The sequence below is a fragment of the Puntigrus tetrazona genome, chromosome 12 (genome assembly GCF_018831695.1).
Source record: "Puntigrus tetrazona isolate hp1 chromosome 12, ASM1883169v1, whole genome shotgun sequence".
In the NCBI taxonomy this organism is placed as follows: Eukaryota; Metazoa; Chordata; class Actinopteri; order Cypriniformes; family Cyprinidae; genus Puntigrus; species Puntigrus tetrazona.
Genome location: NC_056710.1, coordinates 8,032,236 through 8,054,708, shown reverse-complemented (window position 1 = coordinate 8,054,708; position 22,473 = coordinate 8,032,236). Strand labels below are relative to the sequence as shown.

The 22,473-nt window shown below is 37.5% G+C and overlaps 2 protein-coding genes across 2 annotated transcripts in view; both read right to left on the bottom strand.

Annotated features, from left to right (window-relative positions):
• Window positions 1-2,322: 2,322 nt before the first annotated feature.
• Window positions 2,323-5,133, bottom strand: foxl3 (forkhead box L3). The gene is made up of 3 exons (XM_043254182.1): window positions 4,725-5,133; window positions 3,771-3,939; window positions 2,323-3,508 (listed from the first exon to the last, which is right to left on the bottom strand). The coding sequence occupies exons 1-3, from the start codon at window positions 4,832-4,834 to the stop codon at window positions 3,092-3,094; spliced, it is 696 nt and encodes a 231-aa protein (XP_043110117.1). The 5' UTR covers window positions 4,835-5,133; the 3' UTR covers window positions 2,323-3,091.
• A 3,536-nt stretch (window positions 5,134-8,669) lies between these two features.
• The window catches only part of fam20cb (FAM20C golgi associated secretory pathway kinase b), a 36,660-nt gene continuing 22,856 nt past the window's right edge, over window positions 8,670-22,473 (bottom strand). Inside the window, exons 4-10 of the mRNA XM_043254223.1 lie at window positions 14,927-15,019; window positions 11,763-11,878; window positions 10,786-10,966; window positions 10,401-10,510; window positions 10,241-10,322; window positions 10,035-10,094; window positions 8,670-9,355 (exon numbers count right to left, since the gene is read on the bottom strand). Of these exons, the coding sequence (XP_043110158.1) occupies window positions 9,097-9,355; window positions 10,035-10,094; window positions 10,241-10,322; window positions 10,401-10,510; window positions 10,786-10,966; window positions 11,763-11,878; window positions 14,927-15,019 (901 nt within the window). The 3' untranslated portion in view covers window positions 8,670-9,096. The remainder of the gene's footprint in view (window positions 9,356-10,034; window positions 10,095-10,240; window positions 10,323-10,400; window positions 10,511-10,785; window positions 10,967-11,762; window positions 11,879-14,926; window positions 15,020-22,473) is intronic.

The following is a 22,473-nucleotide window of genomic DNA, read 5'->3' as shown; positions in this document are numbered from 1 at the left end:
TATTATCGTTGCACATCACCGATTTCCCAATTTCCTCATTCGAGCGCTGTTTACTTAGCCCTAAGCCTCTCATTTCACCTCGCTGACAATGCTTCAGCAGTAACGCAATAAAAGTACGCGCAAAAAGAGGGTTTATTTACAAATACGAGGGGGAAAAAAAACAACAATTTTTTTTTTATCTTAAGATTTGCACAATTAATGCAAGCGACACCGTCGCGATATCCCTTAACCGGAAGAGACACATTAATGGCTGAACTATGAACCGGTTTCGCGTTTGAACAGAAACGAGAGCAATCTTAACGCAAGAACGCTGTCGGAGCTTTATATTTGTTTATTTATTTATTTATTTTTTGGGTGGGAGGTGGGGGTATCTCGGGCCTTTTAAGATCAAGCCTCGAAGCACTTTATGCTAAGTTAATTTACCCAAATATATCCACACCAGAGCGCACAACATCAACAACGCCGTTAATAGAAACCTGCTGATCCATAACACTTTTAGAGTTAGATGTTCACTGGGGGGCAGTGCAATATTTACCTTAATATCAGTGATCGATCAGAGGATTTGCAAGCCGGCATAAGGCGTTTAATTATAATTGCATCGGGATAGGTGTTGTAGTGGCAGCAGGATTTGAATAAGGTCACATCTCCGGCTAACCTTGCAAGTGTAATGCTATATTAAATGCCACTCATGTTAAGTGTGTTGAAACCTTTCTGATGCAGTCACTCCGTAATATAAAGGTTAAATTGAAAAATGTCCCCTCCTGAGCACAAAGCAAGCCATGATTGATACACCTTAGAAGGAAAATAAATGTTAACAGGCCTGCGCTCTAAACTCCTGGCTTTATGAGTGATATGTATTCTAATAGAGTGTTTGGATCACATTTAGGCAGACCTTATATAAATGGAAAAGGTCAGTCGGAGAGATTAGGGAGATTTGGAGAAGGTTAGACTGCGCTTGTCTGACAGTTCGCTAATATTCAGTTATGTCTATTCAAATGATTTCCTATATCATTAATATGAATTTTCTTGACGCGTGTGTAATGGACTTTATATACGATAGAGAAGTTGTATGAAACGAAGCAAGCACTCTTGTTTTCGTTCAGTGCGATATATCATAAATACTGTACCTAATTAAAAAAACATTACTGGAAACTGGCTCAAATTCATAAAGTTCATTTATTTATAACCTGGGCTTGTCCAGTGAGTGCTTCGTTCTAGTTAGCGCTTCACAGTTTATGATTTTAACGTCTTGATGTCTAAATCTATATCCCATTTCTCAAATTTCGAACGTTGCAGACGGGGGAAGAAAGAGTCTTTAAGCAATATTTTCAATTAACACTGCTTTATTGCCTTATAGTGGCAGTCAAACAATATTTTGTAGATCCCAGCATTGCTTTCTCTTATAAACCTTCAAATTTAACAGATATTGTGATTATTCGTACACTGCTTGATCACTGAGCTTGTTTGAATTTGCCTAAAAGCTAATGACCAGTCCGAAACAATCCGATCGATTCAGATTCTCAAATCATGTTTGTCTGAAGTTTAAAGACGCTTTCAAATAAACCGGAGATTCCCGAACGGAACGACAAAAACACCCCGGGGGAGGGCTTTAGAGACGGAGGGCTCTGGTTTTGCCCGGGGGAGCATACGCTCAGTCTATCAGTGATTGATACGGATCACAGACTGTCAAGGGCCAACGATGCACATTATAAACAACATATGTAAACAATAGAGTCGCTCAGCAGTTGTGCAGTAAGCAGGGAATGCTTATTACACCGACCCCATAGCTATGTTAGCGCGTTTGTTTGCAAACAGTTCACTAACTACAAAACCCAACGCCAACACACCTCAGGTGAGCATGAGATCTGCAGTTTAACAATAACGGTCCATTAGTTAATGCGTTACCGTTATTACAGATAATAAGCGATACATTTATTACAGCGTTTATTAATCTTTGTTAAAGTTAGTTAATAAAATATGATTATGTAAACTCAGATCTGTTACATGGGAACTGATGCAACTGTACTTAGTGCTGTCAAATGATTAATCGCATACAATAGCAAAAGTTTTTATGTAATATCTTTGTGTATACTGTGTATATTTATGTAGATATAAATACAAATACATTTATATATATGTATTTAAGATAAATATGTTGTATTTATGTATTAAGTGTATTTAAACATTTAAATATAATACGAAATGTAACAAAAAATATATATAAATGTATAATATTCCCAAGATTTATACTGTATGTGTGTATTATATATATATATAATATTCACAGTACACATATATTTATAATGTAAACAGAAACTTATTTTAGATGAGATTCATTTTTTGACAGCACTAATTTCATTAATACGTTTAACATTATTTAAGAATAAATTATTTGTTATTATTTAATGTTAACTAATGGAGACTTATTCTAAAGTATTGCCTACAGTATGTTTGACATTAAAAAATATGATTGATTTTCATCAAAATCAACTGTCTACCCTAGTGGAAAATAAATACACTAAAATGTATTTGAAATACATTTATGTCATACTAAGTATACTACAAATACATTTACATATTTATGTGCTTAATAATAATACCCTGCGATTTTTACGTTTGGTGTACTGGTACACTTAAAGTCTGCATGGAACAATTCGTTTTGTACTTAATGCACTTTCACTGAGCAGGAAGTAGTGCTGAATCCAACTAAAGATATACTGAAGTGTACTTGATTGTGCTAAAGTGGAAATTTAAAGACAGATGTTCATCATACTGTCCTCATTAATAGTGACATAAAAACACATTTTAGGTTTTATATTAAAAAATGTGCATTGTACCTTTACAAAGAGAGCATTATTATGTGTATATATATATATCTCCTCAAATTATTATCATTATCATTAAATAGTATTATACTTCTAAGTCACTATGTATATTTTTAGCTTTGCTAACATGAGCGACAGCAGACTTACTGACGGGAGCACTAGCACGCAACAAACTGCATGTGCCTACTGACAAGCCGATTTGCATTATGGGAAAGACTGAGCACTGACTGTTTTAACATCAGGGTATTTACTGATCTGCGTTTTGGTTACATGGTCCAGAAGTGTAGATTGAGATGTTGTGGCTCCAGATGGTGGATCACAGCTCCAGCTGCACCGTTAGGGGCTCTGAACCCGGGCAGAGGGTCCGGCGTGGAGAGAATGTAGTCAATGCTGAATTTGATCTCGGGCTCGGGTTTGCTGAGAGGCGGGTTGTTTTGAGCCGGTCCGCGACTAGCGTTCACAGGACAGAAAGAATCTGAATCCGTGGGTCTTACTGCAATGCCCTGATGAGTGTCCATGGCAACAAAGGGTTCGGCTGGCTCCTTCAGGCCCATTTTTAAGTTGCGTCTGCGGCGGCGGCGACGAAAGTTGCCGTTTTCAAAGAGGTCCAGCATGGACTCGCAGCCCGTGGCGAATGTCCAGTAATTACCTTTTCCTTTCTCGTTACCTTCTGTACGGGGCACCTGAGGAAAACAAATAATCAGCAGCCAGTTACAACAAACCCCTAAAGTTAGGAAAACCATTAAGTAATAATGCCTTTACAATTATAACTATGGGTTTTCTTTACTATTTCTTATTTATTGCAGCTGGGTACGGATTTCAGAACTTCATAACAAAACAATATGGTTATTTTTATATATGTATATTGGAAATTGTATATTCTTTTATTTTTACCTTTGGTCTTTACGTTTACTTTTTAACATACATGCACGGTGTTCATCATACCTTTATAAAGCAGCTGTTTAGAGAGAGGTTATGACGAATTGAGTTTTGCCAAGCCCTCTGGTTGGATCTGTAATAAGGAAATCTCTTCATGATGAACTCGTAGATTCCTGATAGGGTAACTTTGTTCTCTGGGCTCTGCTGTATGGCCATTGCTATTAGTGCAATGTAACTGATAGAGAGAGACAGAAAAAAAAACGATGTAAAAGAAAGCGTAAGAAAACGTTTGTCCCTTCAAAGCGATCTGCATGCCATAATTTTAGGGTTTACAAGCTTATTTGTAATCATTCATATGCACAAATAATGAATACAATATTACAAATATATGATATACTTTAAATGTGAAATATATATTTTAAATATATAATTAATATACTTATTATAATACTGTAATAGACTCCATATTGCAAGTGCGCTCTGATCAAGCCAACGGCAGACGTTTCATAATTCTTAAAATCACTGTCATTATTATTACATATTGTTATTAATATTACATTTATTTATTTATTCATGCACACACAAACACACACATGCATAAATACATACATATACAAACACATACACATATATACATAATATATATTTATTTTAGAACTTAAAAATAATTGTAATGTAATATGTAATAACCTTTCATTAATTATTTATTCACCATACATTATGACTCACACGTTATTACCCTCTCTAATGCTTAACACCTTGTTAAGTTACCAAATTTAGAAATTCATTTTGAAATATAAAACAATAAAAAAAACACCATGACAGTAATAACATGAATATGTATTTCATTTCATTTGCAAATTATCGTATAAAGTGCTCAATTAAGTGCCTAAGTTAATATAGAATTAATCAGTAAATTAGGCTACTATTACTACATCTTTTATTATATGCAAGACAATATAGTAAAAAAACAATCTGTCAACAGCAACACCAATAATAATAATTATAATAATGAAATACCTGTAAGCTGGTCGACACACTTTCTTCTCTTCATCAGTGCCACATGAGGGGTATCCTTCTCCATCATAGTTAAAACAGTTATAAGGATATTGCGAGCTGTCAAACATCATCACGCGTCCAGGGTGGCAAGCCTTTATGGTTTGTAGTAACGAGAAAGGCTCTAGCTGGCCAAGACAAATGATGCAGCTCTCATGAGAAGTGTTTGTGAGTGTGTGTGTGTGTGTGTGTGTGTGTGTGTGTGTAGGGGAAGTGACCGGCTGCTGCTCAGATGCTCATATAATGGGCGTACATGACTGGAACTACTGTAAACGTCTGAACCCGGGGCGTGATCAACAAACTCTACTCACTCATTCACTCTTTGATTCCTGGGTGGTCCGGTCCTACTCGGGATTGGATGTTTTGTTTTGTCGCGTTTCTTTTTATAGTCTGATCCTCTTAACTGTAATTGAACGACGAATGAAACATTAACAAACATGTTCCTCGTGCCTTCGGTCTTAACTCTTTCGGCTTGTTTGTGTTGTTTTGAGTTGTGGCCCCTTGAATCACATATCTCTCGGCAACGACTCTTGGCTTCTGTAGATGCAATCTATAATGCGCCATAATAGCCATAAATTGTGTTTCCGTGACTAAAAAGGGGATGTGTGTTCAAAAGAACATTAAGTGGCATATGAGGGACCGAGAAACGCGAGCAAACAGCCCGCGGCGCGAGATGCCTGTGTGTGGCCTCAGATCGATCTCGCTTCCTTGTTTGGACACATGCAGCTCGGACATCTGGGACCGAACTCCTTCGGGTTTTTTTTTATTATTACTATTGTAAAATTCGTCAAAAAATCACTTGATTTGCTATTCCAGCAAGCGAGGCTTGAACTAGGATCCGCGGCGACCCGTTGTTTTGCGTTCGTTCGTTTGAAATGAAGTTTACAAACGCGAGTAACGATCAGACAGATATTTGCGCTCATGTGGCGTTTCCTGTCTGAGTGCACGGAGAGTGCGATCTGATAACGGTCCCCGCGGAACCCCGCTCCGTTCCCATGACGCCGTTTCCTCCGCTGGACCGTCTGCGGCTGCTCTGATTGCTGCAGTCCCTGTCCCTCCAGACCAGACCAGACCAGACCGCTCCACGCGAGACCATTACTGCACCAGCAGAAAAACACCGTGCACCAGGGGCAGACGTTAACGAGGGCTTCGGGCAAAACTGCCCCAGATAGGCTAGTTAAAAGGTAGGGGGGGCAAAACGAGTCAGTAGTTATTTGTTTTGAATGTTAGGTGTGTAACATGTAGCCTAAAATGTTTCATTAGGACTAGCTTACATTCCTGTGAGGTCACTCTAGTGACCTGCAGCTGTCAGAAAAAGTTTTAACATGCTTAGACTTTCTTTCTTTCGTTTCATTAAAATATAATGTAAACTTATGTATATCACAATAAATTATTTATTAATGCTCTGTTTAATTAATTGATTTTATAAGTAAATAATATACCAAGTTATGACTGTCACGATTAAAGCTTTATTAATTTTTTTAGTAGCCTATTTTAAAAAAAATATTTAAAATGTGAAAACAGTTAATTGATCTTGCACAACCAACAAAAACCTGCATGTAACATTTTATCATAATTTAGTTCTCATTTTAGCTTAATGTGTTAAATAAAGTGGGACAGTGGCCTTCAGGTACAGTGGGGCAGCTCTTAATTATAATACCGTTATGAGCTAATATAGAACCACGTCATAAAACAGTCCAGACATTTCCTAATCACTTTAATTGTAACCACTATAGCAGTAAATGTTTCTGTGGCCTCTGGTCATTAGCTGGTCTAGATGACTGATCAATTGGAACTATTTAAACAAAAGTAGAACAAACAATTGCTCCAAAAGAGATTTTGTAGCAATTGAATAAAAGCAAAAGTAATTTCTGTAAATGCTTTTTAATAATGCTGTCAAATTTTTATGGGGGCAAAAAAAGGGAAAAGCAGTGCCTACACAACAAAAGAATAAGATGCATTTAAAAGTATATAATTTTTAAAAATATATATATATATATATATATATATATATATATATATATATATATATATTTTTTTTTTTTTTTTTTTTTTTTTAAAGAACCTCTGTATAAGAACGTTTGCTTAATCTTTGTTTATTGCACCATAACCAAGGGGAAAAACTGAAACAAAAAGTCCCAAAAAAAGAGACAAGATGTGACAGCAACAGCAAAGCATACTGTATTTCTTTGAAAATGTGAAAATACTAACTGTACATGTAAAGAAAACGTCAAAACGTACGAAACTGCGGTATGATAAACCACATTTACTCTGCTGATTACTCTGTCGTCTCCACAAACGAGTATTCAAGTGTATCTCTAATCGCACAGGCACTGAATTCACATATTTACAGAACCTTTTCAGCAGGTAGTAGAAATGTGTTTTGTAGTACAACAGGAGCACAACATAAAACACATCCTTCCCACCCTCATCTGAAAAGACACTATGTGTTACAATGTACACGCTACACGCCGAAGCATATCATATATGCAAAATTATACTAAAAAAATAGCCCAATCAGCAAAACTAACATGACCTCTGTGCTTCTGCCAGTGACTGTGGGCAATTAAAAGCCAAGTGGTAATAATGCTGCAGTTAACTATCATGTACTGTTTCTTTAAGAGCTGTGTAGTTTCTAAAAGCTTATTTAATGTAATTGTTAATTTCAAAATTCTGCAATCGAGTGCTAATTCAGAAACAGACATTATATACTATAATATAGATGTAAAAAAAAGCATCATTCACATACTCCTCTGAGCACAACAAAACAGTTTTTCAAAATTTCAGTTTAATAGCATGAAAATTCTACAGTAATTCATAGATTTGACATAATAATCAGTATCCTTGTGCAATTTAAGGGCTACATTTTTAGGTCACATGTGGGCGGAAATGCAGCAGTCACACTCAACAATATTGATTACTGATATTCAAATGTTCAGTTTTTGATATTGCCTTACATATGACTGAAAAAAGATCTGATATGCTGGAAATGATGCGAGTCGTTACATTTTAAGGACATTTCTCTGAAATCCAGTAAACCATCAACTTTTTTCAAACATATACTGCACATTGTTACTCATCTACTCACGTAAGCACAAATACTGCAACTGGTTTAATGTACTAGATGAATCTACCTCTTTGATTCGTAACAGAATTTATGAATGGCATGTTTGGAATAATAAATATAGAACTCAATAAATAACCTCTGATCAGCTATAACATGACAAACGGGACAATTTTGGGAGAAAACTCACATTTCACTCAAAAGCATTTTGTCCTAAATAAGGTCAAGAAAAATACATTGCTATATGAAAGCACGGTTCCTCTCATTCCTCCTCGGTGTGGAGAGAGTATAAAGAATTTCATTTGAAGACATGAAAGTCCACGTATATTCAGACAAAGGTGCGCACATCAGGTACGGCGGTGAGAGACTTTGTGAAGCTGTAGTTCCTCGTAAGTTTGTACTGAAAAGTCAGCTGAAATGTTGCCTTTCTAGCCGCCGAGATGTCAGCCAGACATTCGCTGTAGCCGTTGGCATGTCCTGCGCATCCTTTGCGTATTTCTTTTTTAAAAAAAAAAAGTCGCTATAACTTTAAAGTTCAAATAGCTTCCCAGAGGGACAGCAAATACTGGTTAAATGGTGTTCTGTAAAAACATGGAAATATATGAATCTTTGTTATGTATTTATCTAGATCCTTTATAACAGTGGTTCTCAACTGGTTTTGCTTTGCATCTTACATTTGTCGAAACAGAAGCAAGGGCTAAATAGGAAAATAATCCCTACATTATTTTTATCAAGTAATAATATTTAATGAATATTAAATAAACATAAGCTGAATAGGGTCATTTGTTTTATTATTATTTATTTTAATAAAGGAATATAATTTTTTAAATCCATGATTATTTATTTATTATTATTATTATTTGCTTTGTATTTTATAAGCTGCGATACTACTACTACTACTACTAATAATGACTGTTATCACTTTTATTTTTATTATAATTATTTGATTAATTGTGTCGTTTTTTCTTTGCTGTCCACATCAGCCTATTTTAAGGTGACGGTCCACCAGTTGAGAAGCACTGCTTTACAACGCTGGATGTTACATGTGAAGTTCAGCTTCCATTTTAAACGCAGGACTGCAGAACACGGTCTCTTTCTCTGTCTCCCGCGTGTCTTTATTTGAACACACGGTCCATTAGTTGAGGAACGAGTCTTTGGAATTCACTGAATTCAGAAAAGTTTATCAACAAGAGCATCTCTTGCGAGACGTTCACGGTCTATAGAGCTGCGGGGGGGAGGGACATCAAAGGGCACCTGAACAGTCTGTGCCCACTACCTTTGTGGAGGTGTGCCCGTGTTCCAGCCCTCCGCAAGCAGGTCTTCCTCTACTACGTTACTGTAGCCCTCCTTCTCAATGCAGTCGGCCAGTACCTGGAGCACCAGGCGCAGCCGGCGGTCCATGGCCTCTAGATGAGGCCTAATGAGGATGGGCGACAGCGTATCAGTTCGCAGACTCTCCTCCATCAGAGCGCTCAGTTTGAACTCCTCCTTAGCCAACAGCTGAAGCCGTAAATGAGTGGACTTCTTCATCCTGAGTCAAACAGATCGACAGAATCATCGTTTACAGTTGTTCCTGTGATCATTTAGCAATGCGTTTAGTTTTCTTGTGGGATGAATAAGGATGAAATTAGGAAATTAGGTAATAAGCATTTGCACAGTTTCTCAGCAGGATTGAAGTACTTTTTTCCGTTTTTTAAAAGCAAAAAATGGAAAAGATGGTGACAGTTGTTGACAATAATATCTATGACAACAATGTACGTATGTAACATTTTATTGATTTGTTAAAGTAATAGATTCATGGAAGAGGGTGATTTGCTTAGTGTGACTCTGACTGGAGGAATTATATGTCTTCAGTATAGGTAATGGATTTTTTTGTTTGTGCCGTGGATTTATTAAAATAATAACTTTAACAAAACCATTAACTGACAACCTAACAGACTACAACAAGTCTGCTTTTAAGGACTCCAAGTTTAGGCGTTTGTTATTAAAACGTTATTAAAAATCAAGAACCTGAACGTTGTACTCTATACTCAATTAATCACATAATAATAGAATATTTATGAACATTTATGACATTTATTAATGATTTCAACAATGCAATTAGAGAAATGACGGTTAGATTGGCAGCCTGAAATTAAACAAATTTCAGAATTTCTTTACGTGATCGGACAAATATCGAATAATAAGTCATTCATAATGGAAATACTAACCTGCAGCACTGACTCAAAGGCACCAGTATGGAGAGCTCATCATGAGAATGTTTACCAAAGCTTAATATTAAAACACAAATCAGACAGAAATATATATTTTTAATACTTCATGGTATAAAAATGTAATAATAATCTAATACTTAAAAATAATGAATTGAAGAAGCCAGCTTATGCGAGTTAAAGAAATTCAGAAAAAAATGTCTTACCCTCTTCCATTATCAAGGTGAATAATGAACGTTTCGTTTCCGAATTTTTCAAATGTCTCATAATGATGACGATCCATATTTCCTTCGAAGATATATAAACATTATTATTTAAATAGCTTGATGCAGGCACAAATGATGGACTTCTGTGAAATCCTCTTACCCATGAGGAAATCAAAAATGGTCATGTCCATGATGTCCAGCAGGCGCGTGCCGCTGTCGTAGGGTGGTGTCTGCTTCACCTCTTCACAGTAATCTGGATCTACCTCCCACCTACAAACACACACGCGCCTCGTTAGCTTATGCTAACACACACTGCGCAGTGAAAAACAGCACATGATGAAGGTCGCTGCAATAAGACAATAGAGGGGCATCGTGATAATATGAGGAGAAACTGAGCTGATGAAACATGTTGCATGTTTAATACCCTCCTATTCAAGAGTATTTCAGCCTCTAAAGCAATTATTCCAGCACCGAGTGAAAGTGTTTCATGCTAAAAGAGCTCATCTTTAACATTAAAAATGACCATAAAGTGTCTTGGTCCTCACTCTGCTTTCTTGCGTTTGTGATAGGATCGTCTCCAGGGGTTTCTCCAGGTCCTGCGCTTGGCCAAGGCCAGGTCGGGCAGAAATGCTGCTAAAGAGCCCTCGATCTGGTCTGGCTTCCCACACAGAGCATGCTCAGTGGAGCAGTAGTACGAACACTCGCCGTAGAAGCAGATGTTATTGGCTGGAGGGGTGATGTGGCGTAATGAGACAAAAGCATTCAAATCAGCAGTTCATATGTAGAATTATATAATTATTATATATAGAGAATCATTTTAAAGATTACATTAAATTAAAAAAATAAATTATACAAATAAATTAAAAAACTGACTTCAGTTAGGCACATTTTTGAAACAACGTTTTCGTTGAATACCCTGTTTCAAAATATAGTATTGTATGTGATGAGCATTCCATGATGATGTAATTAATAATAATAATAATAATAATTTTAATTATTTGAATTTTGCAGTCTGGTGGAATGGCTACGGCAAACATATTATCTATCACAACCATAAATTACATTTTAAAATATATTACAAATATGTTACTTTAAATCAATGATGTTTCCTATCATTATTACTGTGGTTTTGATCAAAGTAATGCATAAGAGACTTATTACTTATTAAAGAAAAAATACAAAAATGTAGTAAATATTTAGAAGGCTATTATTTTTCTATTTCAGCTTACAGAGGGGATCACGTGGCATAAATATGAATTTGGTGTCAAATGAGGTTTCGCTGCAAAATTAATTTACCAACAGCGCCATCTACTGGTTCCTTATAATAGTAAAGAGAAAATCACAGTCATCTCTGATTAGGTTAAAAAGCAAAGAGAAAATAATATGCATTATTTACATTTGCATTAATTACTTTTTCATTATTAATAACCTACACTAACACTAACTGATAAATGGTGCTTATTTATCGATGGTAACAGAATAAAAATAAAGAGAAGAAAAGTGACTTCTGGGTTTTCGGTACCTGGTGAAATGAAAAAGGTTCTCCACAGCTTTTTGTCACGGGTCACGTCTCGTATCTCTTTAGTCATATTCACCAGACGGCCAGTCACCGGCGGCACTCGGCGGAAATCCAGAATCCTGTGGATGAAAGAGTGAAACATTATTGTTTTCATAATGAGCTCACTTTACAGAGATCATACATTATATATTAGGTTCACTGCTGAGTTACAGGACACGTGTCAAACTAGTTCTAATTATTATTTTTATGTATATATATATATATATACATACACACATATATATAAAACATTATGCAATATACATATAACATTATGTATAATAAACCATTACTTAATTAACTGACTAAATTAACTAATCAAATTACAGATTACAAAATTATAGCAAATTGTTGGTCAAAACTATAGCGTGCTAAATTCATATTAACCTTTACCAGTAGAGGGCGTTATTCTACATAAAATACATAGATTTTGAGTAATAAATGATCACCCTGTTAAGAGATGAAACCTTTTTTTTAAGCGCAACCCATTTAATTAGTGTATATTTCATAACTTAATACATAGCCTATAATACATTTTTATTCATAATTCATTGTTTCTTTGACCTTGAACAAAACTGAATTCATCGGTGAATGTGACAAACGTGTAGGCTTTCTTTCTGACTGAACCGGTTGTGAGAGCGAGCGTGGTTTGCTCATCCATGTTTTAAGACCTCTTCACCCCGCGTGCAAGTGTAGACCCTCTGCTGACAGGGCAGCTTAGAAAAAAATCACCCTGAAAACAACTAATGGACGGGGCCTAAGGGATAAAAGCACTTGAAGCTACTAATTGCCCAGTCATGCTGACAGAGATGACAGAGAGAGTTTGTGTGCGGGAGCGTTTTTCCTCCTCTCTCACTGTCCGATGCAGAACTCAGAGGGAACTGTGGGGCAAATGAAAAGTTGTCTTTTCAAACCGCTCGCCTCCCTCAATCCTGATTTCCTCCCAAAGCCACGCTACTGTGAGCGTTTCCCATCGACTAAAATCAGATAATTAATGGTAAGCTGTCAGATATAGCCATGGTGGGCTTGCGAGGACAGAGGGGCCCACTGGGTGATGGCGCTTTAAAATAGAAATAACAACCTGCACTTTTGTCTAACCCAGATGAACTTTATTTAGAAAAGCTGGTGTTTTTTTACGTTCTTGGTTTGCGCTTTCTACCCACACGCATGCCTGTGTGTACCGACTAGATTTTACTCCCGACCAGATGTGCAGATGGAAGTGAGGCGGACCAGGCCGGTCTGGGCCGGGTCGGGTCGGGCCGGGCCAGCTGAATGATTATATTGTGCCCAACACTCACGCTGGGTTCATTCTGACTCACGCTCACACTGTTGGAGAGGAGAGGAGAGGAGAGGAGAGGAGAGGAGAGGAGAGGAGAGGAGAAGAGAGGAGGAGTGCTTGACAGAGAACAGCACAGGACAACACAACACGCCAAGTAAAGTGAGGGACCGCCATAGAGTGGACCGAGGCCATCACTAGAATTCTCGAATTGTTAGGGCTGGGCCTCCTCTCTCTAGGTACAGTAGATTATAATACTGAGGACATTACACAAAAAAATCATCATGTTTTTCAGTAAAAATATTCTTAAAAATAATAGAAATATAAAGATAAACTATATTTATATATAATATGTGAAAAGCAAAATTGCAAAGACAATTTTATTTTACATTTATTTATTATACCTAAAACAATATATTACATTACATTATATTATGCTTTAGGTTTGGAGTCTGTGAGATTTTTAAAGGTTTTTGAAAGAAGTCTAATACTTACCAAGGCTGCCTTTGATTTAACAATATTAATATAGTGAAGTATTTCTTACTGTTTTCTTTGTTAATATATTTTAAATATTGCTTTCAAATGATTAATCACGTCCAAAATAAAAGTGTTTGTGTGCATAATATATTTGTGTGTTCTGTGAATATTTATGCATATATATATATATATATATATATATATATATATATATATATATATAAAATACACACACTTACAGTATATGTTTACGTCTATATTTATAGATTTATAAATATATTTAATATATACAAATAATTGGTTTTAGTTGCGTTTAATTGTTTAATCGTAATTATTTGAAAGCAGTTTTCATTTTGAAACATCATTTGCATTTAAATTATTTAATTATTTAAATCACTTTTTTTTTGTTGTGCAGCTAAATATTTGAGTGAAAATCGCAATACATTTTTTTGCTAGGACGCTTTAAACACAATTTATTTTTGTAACAATGTACATTTCTTTACAGTCAAATTTTATTACATTAATGCGTCTTTGCTAAATAAAGCTTTATTTATTTCTTTAAAAAATTACTTATACCAAACAGTATATAATATAATATTATATTATTTTCTATAACAATTTAATTTAATTACATTTTATGTTATTCTCAAGGAATTTGTGATTTTTTTTACCACTGGGCCTTTTCATCGACAGGGCCTGGGACAATGTTTCCGACTGTCCACCCCCGTCGGATCATATTGATGAGGAGAAAACGAGACGAGAATGGAAATAAACTATAATGGCAATAAATCCCGGAGTCTCAGATCACAATCTGGGAAAATCTGACTCATATAGCAAACAACCAATAAACTCGACTGAAATGAGCTGACAAGGACAGATGTACACGGGTTATTGTGGCTGACACAAATTAAAGCCTCTCAATCACTGACATTCATCAGAAGGGTAATCACCTATAAGGAGACATTGTTGGATGGAGCTCGATTGGTGATCAGATACTGACGGATGTGTTTGTGCTCATTCAGAGTGAGTCATTGTGTTCTCTCTGGATTTGGTGTTTATGAGTGTTAAACAGCAGGTTTCTGACTGCCTCCTGCCCCGAGATACGTTCGCATACTGTACTTTCACACATACATATAAACACAAGTTCAAACGTGCTGAAAACATGCAGGATGCACCACAAGTGTTACACATTCACACGCACACAAAACATTCTTGCGCAAATAAACGCAGCCCCACAGGTTCATATACACGAGCAGGCAAACGCTTTTACAAGCGGCATGTGGTGGATGTATACATACACACATACATTCAGGGGGAGACAAACATATCACACGCACTCTATTCATGCCGGAGGCTGACATTTACGGCCTGTTACCTGTCTAGATGATATGCTGCGATCTCAGCATTGTGCCTCTCGAAATCTGAGAAGTAGAAGAAGTCTGGGGGTGTCTCCTGCTCCCGTGTCTGCCTGCAAGACAAAGGTTAATCTGCTGTAAGTCCCTTTCATCAACAAAGCCATAATCGCAGCCCTAGCCCTTGAAACTAAAGCCACCCTGTCAAGAAAATTTTAAGAGAGACGCCCCTCCATTATTTCTGGATTGATGCCTGGAAGAAAATGTCTTTTCGTAACATACCTTATTTTATTACTTGCTTAAAAATAGCTTAAGGAACCAAGAAAACAGAAAAGCATGTGACAAACACTGCAATGCTAATTGGGTAATGCTAACGACTTTTCTATTAAAGACCTTGAAGCTGCTTGTTGAACAGTTTTCCTTCCTGTATCGATGTATTTCTATGGAATGATGTTGTTTGGATGAAACATATCAAATAGCTTGTCCTTTAAAAAAACAAAAATCAATGCACCGTTATGCGCTAGTCGCTATTGTTAAAATCTGTTTGGGGAAAGTCAATTTCGTTAGCATTTACACTAGCATAAAGCTAACTGACATCGATTTAAAGCCACACAATTCCTATGAGGTCTTTAAGAACATCCAAAATTATGATATTGTACATGAGCAGTTAATAACAGGCCAAACAATATCGTTTAATCGATACTTGTAGGTCAATGGAGGACATATCAAGTTCCAGGCAAACATTTCTCCACAGACAAGAGCCAGAGGAACTATTTTTAACCAACAGCCCGACTTCATACGGTCCCGCTGAAATGCTTTCAGCAGACTCCATTTCAAACATACTTGAGATTTCTCTCTCCTCTCTTCCCTCTCTCTGTGAATGCTGTCCGAATGTCAGAACAATTAAACCCAGCTGGGATCTCTCCTTTTCTCGACAGTCTTAATCATGCAAGAAGACAGTTCAAAACAAAAACTTTTTCTTGGAAGTGAATCACGTCACATCCCAATGTCTTTGCGGTAAAGTGAACCAGTCTGAACCGAAGACAAGGTAGCTGGAGTGAAGAGTGCCAGCTCTGTAATGGAAACAGATCCTTATCTTGGCAAAATCAGGCATTCAGTATCGTCCTCAGCTGGCGGCATTCGTTCAAGGCGCAGCTGTGAGGCTGACACGCTCACCGATCGTTAAATAACACAGCATGGGACCTGCCAAACGAGAGTCTCCAACTTCACATTCTTCTGCAGTCTGCTCCTCGGAGCCCCGGATAATATCGCTCTACTTGCCAACATAGAACCTCTTTTGAGGCATGAAGAGAATTAAAATGGATTTGTGTTTCTGCCGGAAGAAATGGGCCTACTACTGCATCGAACCCAGAAGCGTCCCTGTGATGAACTCATTGGACCCTTGCCCCCAGACGCTTGGATGTTTAATTGGCAGAGAAGCGTGTACGGGTGTTTCTTTTTGGTCCTGTGGACTTAAATAAACTCTCCTAAAACACTTAGCACTCTTGCTAATTTGCCCACTAACAATAAATGGCAGTGTATTTACAGTTATACATTTTAAATATTCGCCCCAAAATACTTTTACTATACACAAAATATTTTCACAGAATTACAGCCTGAAATTGCACAATGGAGATGCACAATAAAAATGTTCCTCACACATGACAGTGACTCATATTTTATCTCAATCTCTTCGATGACTCCTCTTGGTAAACAAGTACACCAATATTACAGAATAAAATCATGTCAATCAACAGGGCCATGGTGCAGTTGCAGCAGATCATAATATTGTCACTCAATAAATATGCTTTATATGAAAGATTTCATCATTTTAGGAATGTAATAATATTTTCACAATGGATTGTTGTTTTAAGATTACAAAAATACCGTCATTCAAAAGCTTGGGGTCAATATTATCTTCTGAAAAAAAAAATGCATACTTTTATTCAGCAAAAATGTGGTGAGGAAAAATCTTCGAATCATACCAAACTTTTAAACAGCAGTGTATATTTATTTATTTACACTACACTTTTAATGAAGAAAAAACTCCAAACAAAACTCTGCTTGTTTTAATAAAAACATTATGATCAGCCCTGAAAGTGTCTAAAGAAAGCACCTGTGTACTTGTGGCAATGTACCACAATTTCACTTTGCTTTAGCTCATGGATACTGAATCAGGCTGTTATTATGACAGCTCCCTGTCTAATGTACTGCAATGTAGTGTTGTGTGTCTAAGCACTTATTGAGCACCGCTGTGCCCAAGCACTTGACCCAGACAAGGCCTCCGCTGCAGTGACAGCACTTAGCATCTGCACACATCTGCCTCTGTTCTACAGTACGTTTTTCATCAAATAGGATTCCATCAAGGTAAATTCAGTGCTTAGCATCAACTCCATAACACAAATGGTCCCAACAGAAAAAAAAGAACCCCCCCACACACACACATACACACACACAAGCTTTTTAAAAGGCTTTGAGACAGCAGCTGATGGCAAAACCCTCTGAGGAGTGTTCTGTGGGTGGAGAACTCTAAACCCCCTCCTCTCACGCTGGCACTCCAGACAACCTTGTTAAGCTGGAGCTTGAGAGCTCTCATTTATTCCCGTAAAACCCCAGAGAGACACGAGGAAAACAACACTCAACTGGCTGTTGGACCAGAAAATTATAACAAAGGAAACCAGACACAGGCCAGCCTGTCAAAGGGTCAAAACAATCCTTGCGAAAAATTCTGTAAAGCTTAGTTTCCTACACTCGACACAAACGACACCTCGGAGAGAGGAAAAATTCCCTCTGTATTAGTAAGACGAGTTTATGAGGCCCTAAATATAAAAACGACGAAAACAAATGTGTGTGGGAGATTGAAAGCTCAAGGTGATTTTTTTTTCCCATTCTATTTTCTTCAAACGCGCGTTCAGATGCGGTTCACCATAAAAGATGCCATGTGAACGGTCGCCACTCTTAACGTACACTTAAATGAGCCTCAAGATGGGCCTCTGGGATGTGTGCAGACATCTTAAAACCAACTCTGCTGAGAGCAGGATGTCTCTAGTGATCAAAAAACGCTGAGAGAGTGCTCTCTGTGACCCTGTACTTCAAGGTAAACACACTGTTTACTCCTGCCAGACCGACAGATTATTGGTGCATGCACACATGCTCACAAAAACACAAGTGCTTAACTGATATGATGGCAAAATAAATGGCAAAATTGGAATAATAATAAAAAAAAAAAAACTATTATTAATTAGGGATGCACTGAAATTTCAGGCAGACAGAAATTGGGCTCTTATTCTCAACAATTTCTCTTTTATGCCAAAAAATGATCAGGGTATTAAGTAAAGATCATGTTCCGTGAAGATATTTTGTAGGGTGAGTAACAAACCAAAGAGAGCTGACACCAGGCACTGTTAATTGGCCCAAATAAGGCATAAAATAGACAAATATCAGCCAATCGGTTGTCGTGGTTGAGATACATCCGTTTCTCACTACTGTGCACAAGCCATGCATGCAGTATAAGCGAAAGCTGGCCTTGCAAACAATAAAACAGCGGCAGATGAGAATACAGCTGACGGACAAAGTGCAAAAGGTACAGATATCCACAGAAAAACCTGATCTATTAAGAAAACACACAGGAGCAAACAAATGAATCAAACAGGATATGGTATCTAGGACACTATATTCCGTCCAAATCCCTTTGTTGGCTTTACACTGGACAAACACCAAAAAAGCTCTCACAATAGCTGTGAAAGCAAATTCATCTCACAAAGCCTGATGGCTGCAGCACTTGTAAAAGCTTATCCCAGCATTCTTAGGAGGTGTGTTGGTCAGACTGTGATGACGAAAGGAGACAAAAGCAATGTTCAAGCAGACACTTAAAACCTGCTTCCAATGCCTTAAAGAGACAGTTCACCCAAAAATATAAAAATGCTTAGTCACTATTTACTGATCCTCACGTCTCACATCAGCCATGAACGGCTTGTTTTCTTGCACAGAACACAAATTAGATGTCTAGCAGAGTGTATTTTTTTCATACAATGAAAGTAAATGGGGACCAACTGCAGTCACCATTCACTTTTAGTCTACGGGAAAGATCAAGTTAGACATTCTTCAAAATATCTTCCGCGTTCCACAAAAACAAAAATCCATACAGGTTAGGAACAAAACGAGGGTTTTGGACAGATTTATCATTTCTGAGGGAATTTCACATTTAAAAGAACAAGATAAATTTGATCACAATTTTTCACAACAGCCACTCTGTTTGACTGTGAATGATTATCAAACGAAGCATTGTTTAGACTGCATAAGCCCGCAAAAATGACCTTTGGAGCGAATGTCATGGCGCTGGGAGCAAATATTAGAGGAGGAGGCACTGGGACTAGAATAAAGCTGCATTTTGTGGCTTGTTTGTGATAACAGGTAACAGGTAATGTCAAGAGGCGGCTCACATTACAAACTTCAGCAGTTGCTATTTCTCACAGCACTGCATAGCATTTGAGTTTTAAAAGCCACAAATGAGCAGAAATGCTGGTGTATATATATAAAGCCAGGCAAAAATATTGACTTTCCGCTCTTTTCCATCCTTTATTAATTGTTTTATACCAGTGACATAAAACATAAAAAGGCTAAATCTGTTTCTAGAAACTTGTCATTGCAAACGGCGGTGTAATTTTTCTTTGTTTGAAAATGTAAGTGGTTAATGCTTTTCCATCTCTGAAGGACGACCTCTCCTGAGTTAGGACTAAGGCCAAACCATTCCTCCTCCCTGGCCTAGAAGTGCTGCTGGCAGGTCAGCGGGGATGTCTGGTATTTAGTGTTGCGTCTGAGTTGTTGATGGGCGTCAGAGTGAGAGAGGAGGATGATGTCGGCCTTGAGCCTGCTTTATGTGAGGGACATTCAGACCTGCTGTAAAAATTCCACAGAGAAACACTTTTTTCTCTGCCTCTGGATGCTGCTTTTGCATCTCTGTTTTATTTTAAGGCTCTGACGAGCCTATTCAGGTACAGCCCTATATTTGCTTACGCACAAGGCAGGCATATATTTTTGGAATACAGACTTATATTCCAAACATAGCTCTACAATATAGACTGTAATGTGCTTGAATGTGAGAGTTAAAGGGCCAGTGCATCCAAAACATTTGCATTCTTTCATCATTTACTCGGCCTTATGTCACGTCCACACTCGTATTTTTTAATGGTTTAAGGTTGTGTTTTGGCATGTATTTGTGAATAATGAGTGAGGTTTCAGGGAGTGTTTGTGATACCAGTTTCACCTTTATTTTTGCACTCTATTTATCAAGGCCATTCATAAAAATTGAAGAACTGACTCCCCACTGTATGTGACGTTCAACTGAATTGGTCAGAACCCACGTAAAATTGAATGAGAATTAGAAAGGGCAATTTAAAAATTCAAAGAAATTCAACACAAGTGATACACTCTGGTAAATGAAGTGTTCTTTCATTCAGGTCTACAAAAACACAAAAAAAGTTGTCCATAAGTCATTTGAAAATTCATGCTTCAAAGCTTTTAAGAGCTGGCAGGAAATGAAAATTCACCCTATATATTTTAGATGTTATAGATATTTTTGCGAAAAATGTATCTTACTTTGAAAATCTGATCTTCTTGTGAAAATGTCAGACTTCTCAATAATGTTGTGTGCAGGACTTCATTTATTTACTCCAATAGTATTCATCCCCCTCCAATTTTGAGTGCAAAGCCAGCATTTTAAAATCCAGTTAGCAACCACCGCATAGAACCAAGTCTCACCTTATTTCTTTTCTTTTTAAGTCCACTCAGATGTACATCACACAACATGGAGGAAAATATCTGACACTACAGAGACTTCTGGACAAACAGACACCCAAACCTCCTCCAGTTTTAAAACAATGTTTAAGCTTCTCGTGACGTCACCCTAAAAATGTTGTAGATGCTGTAGCTGTCAATGTGTATCAATTAATCAATATGTCATATTTAATATTCAAGATTGCAAGTTCCATAAATGATCAACATTAAACTTTACAAAAAATGTGTTTGTTATATACAATTTACTACATGCCTTCTGTCTTTGATAGCCTTCTATAGGCCTGGTATAATTCTAATAACGTTGCACCTTCAGGTTGTTATTGTAACAAAGTCTGTCTCTTTTTTTCGTTTTCCTGTTCCCCTGTAGTGTAACAGTGTCTGTTTGTTTTTGTTACACCTCCCTGTTTCCCGTTTTGTTCTTGTTTGCCCTTATTTGCTCGATCCTGTTCCTGTGCTCATTATGTCATAATTACCTTATTACTTCCACCTGTAATCCCATCATCTTGTGTGTATTTAAGTTTTGTGCATGTTGCTGGTCTCATGCTTAAGGCTTATATTTGATCAAAACCATTTACTAAAGAACTCGTCTTTCCATCATCTAAGCACCACCTAGGAGTATTTCATATCTTGGGCTTTACAGGGTTAACAGCAAAAACAAAAAATCCTTACACATTACCTTTAAAATCAAGTGTAATATTTGTATTTCACCTCTCTCTCTTTTTTTTCACACTTTCACAGCTGTGCTCAAGGGTATGAGACCGAGCTCTGTGAGCCAGCTGTTTTCTTTAAGTCCAGCACAAATGTGAAAAATGGCTTGACGCGAATACGAGACTACAACTCACAAGAAAAAAACAACAACAAAAAAAACAATACCCCTCAGGAACAGGCTGCTTTATGTACAGAGAAAAAAAATTGCTTTGTGAAACTTGGCTAGGCTGAAAATAATGAAATATCCTTTGCAAATGCATTGTGTTTCTGAGATAAGCATTGAGTGCTCTCACAATCACTGAACATGAGACTTCTGAGATGACAATGGGCTAACAGATCTTGACTGCAAAGAAAACCCAGGCGTTCGCGGGAAAACACACGCACCCACACAAATGGAGGGAGTCAGAGAGGGAGAGCTGGGGTTAGATGAAGAGAGAGAGAAAAATAAAAGAGCACACACTAAGCTGACAGACAGGCAGGCCTAAATAAGCGAGACCACAGCATCATCCTTTCATGCGCATCATCCCTGTAATGGCATCGTGTAAATATTCCAGCCAGATCAACAGGCCATAAAGAGGAATCCATCATCTGCACATAATCTCTGACAGATTTACTGGCCCGGGCTGACAGGCTTCCCTGTATGATAGCACGTCTGGGATAACACCCCCCACGAGCACACACACATACAAATTACCCTCACGGCGCATCATCTTTCTGACAAGCGGAGGTGATGGCTGTGCTCTCAGGTTCAAGTGTGCAGTGTGTGGAGGGGATGCGCTCAGCTTTGTTGTGCTTTGATCTGGGCTTTCAGATGTTGAGATGTTACCATTACACACAACTGGGGTTTGAAGACATAAAGTCATTTGCTGTCAAGCGTCTTAAAGCGAGGAATGGTAAAGATGGGTTACACCATTGCATAGACGTGGCCAGCCTCTCAGTTGAAACTCACCTTTCTTTCGCGGGGTGGGGGGGGGCTGTTACTGTAGGCTCTTGAACATTAGAGGGCAGCAGCTCAAACCACCAGTCATCACTAAAAATATACAATTAGTGATAAATGCGTGGTTTA

What these genes read in the sequence shown, in the direction of transcription:
- foxl3 (XM_043254182.1), bottom strand. Translation starts at nt 4,834, where the DNA reads ATGATGTTTGACAGCTCGCAATATCCTTATAACTGTTTTAACTATGAT. An exon ending in GTGTGTCGACCAGCTTACAG is followed by an intron (nt 3,940 to 4,724) that starts GTATTTCATTAT and finishes TCTCTCTATCAG; the next exon opens with TTACATTGCACTAATAGCAA. An exon ending in TAAACAGCTGCTTTATAAAG is followed by an intron (nt 3,509 to 3,770) that starts GTATGATGAACA and finishes TGTTTTCCTCAG; the next exon opens with GTGCCCCGTACAGAAGGTAA.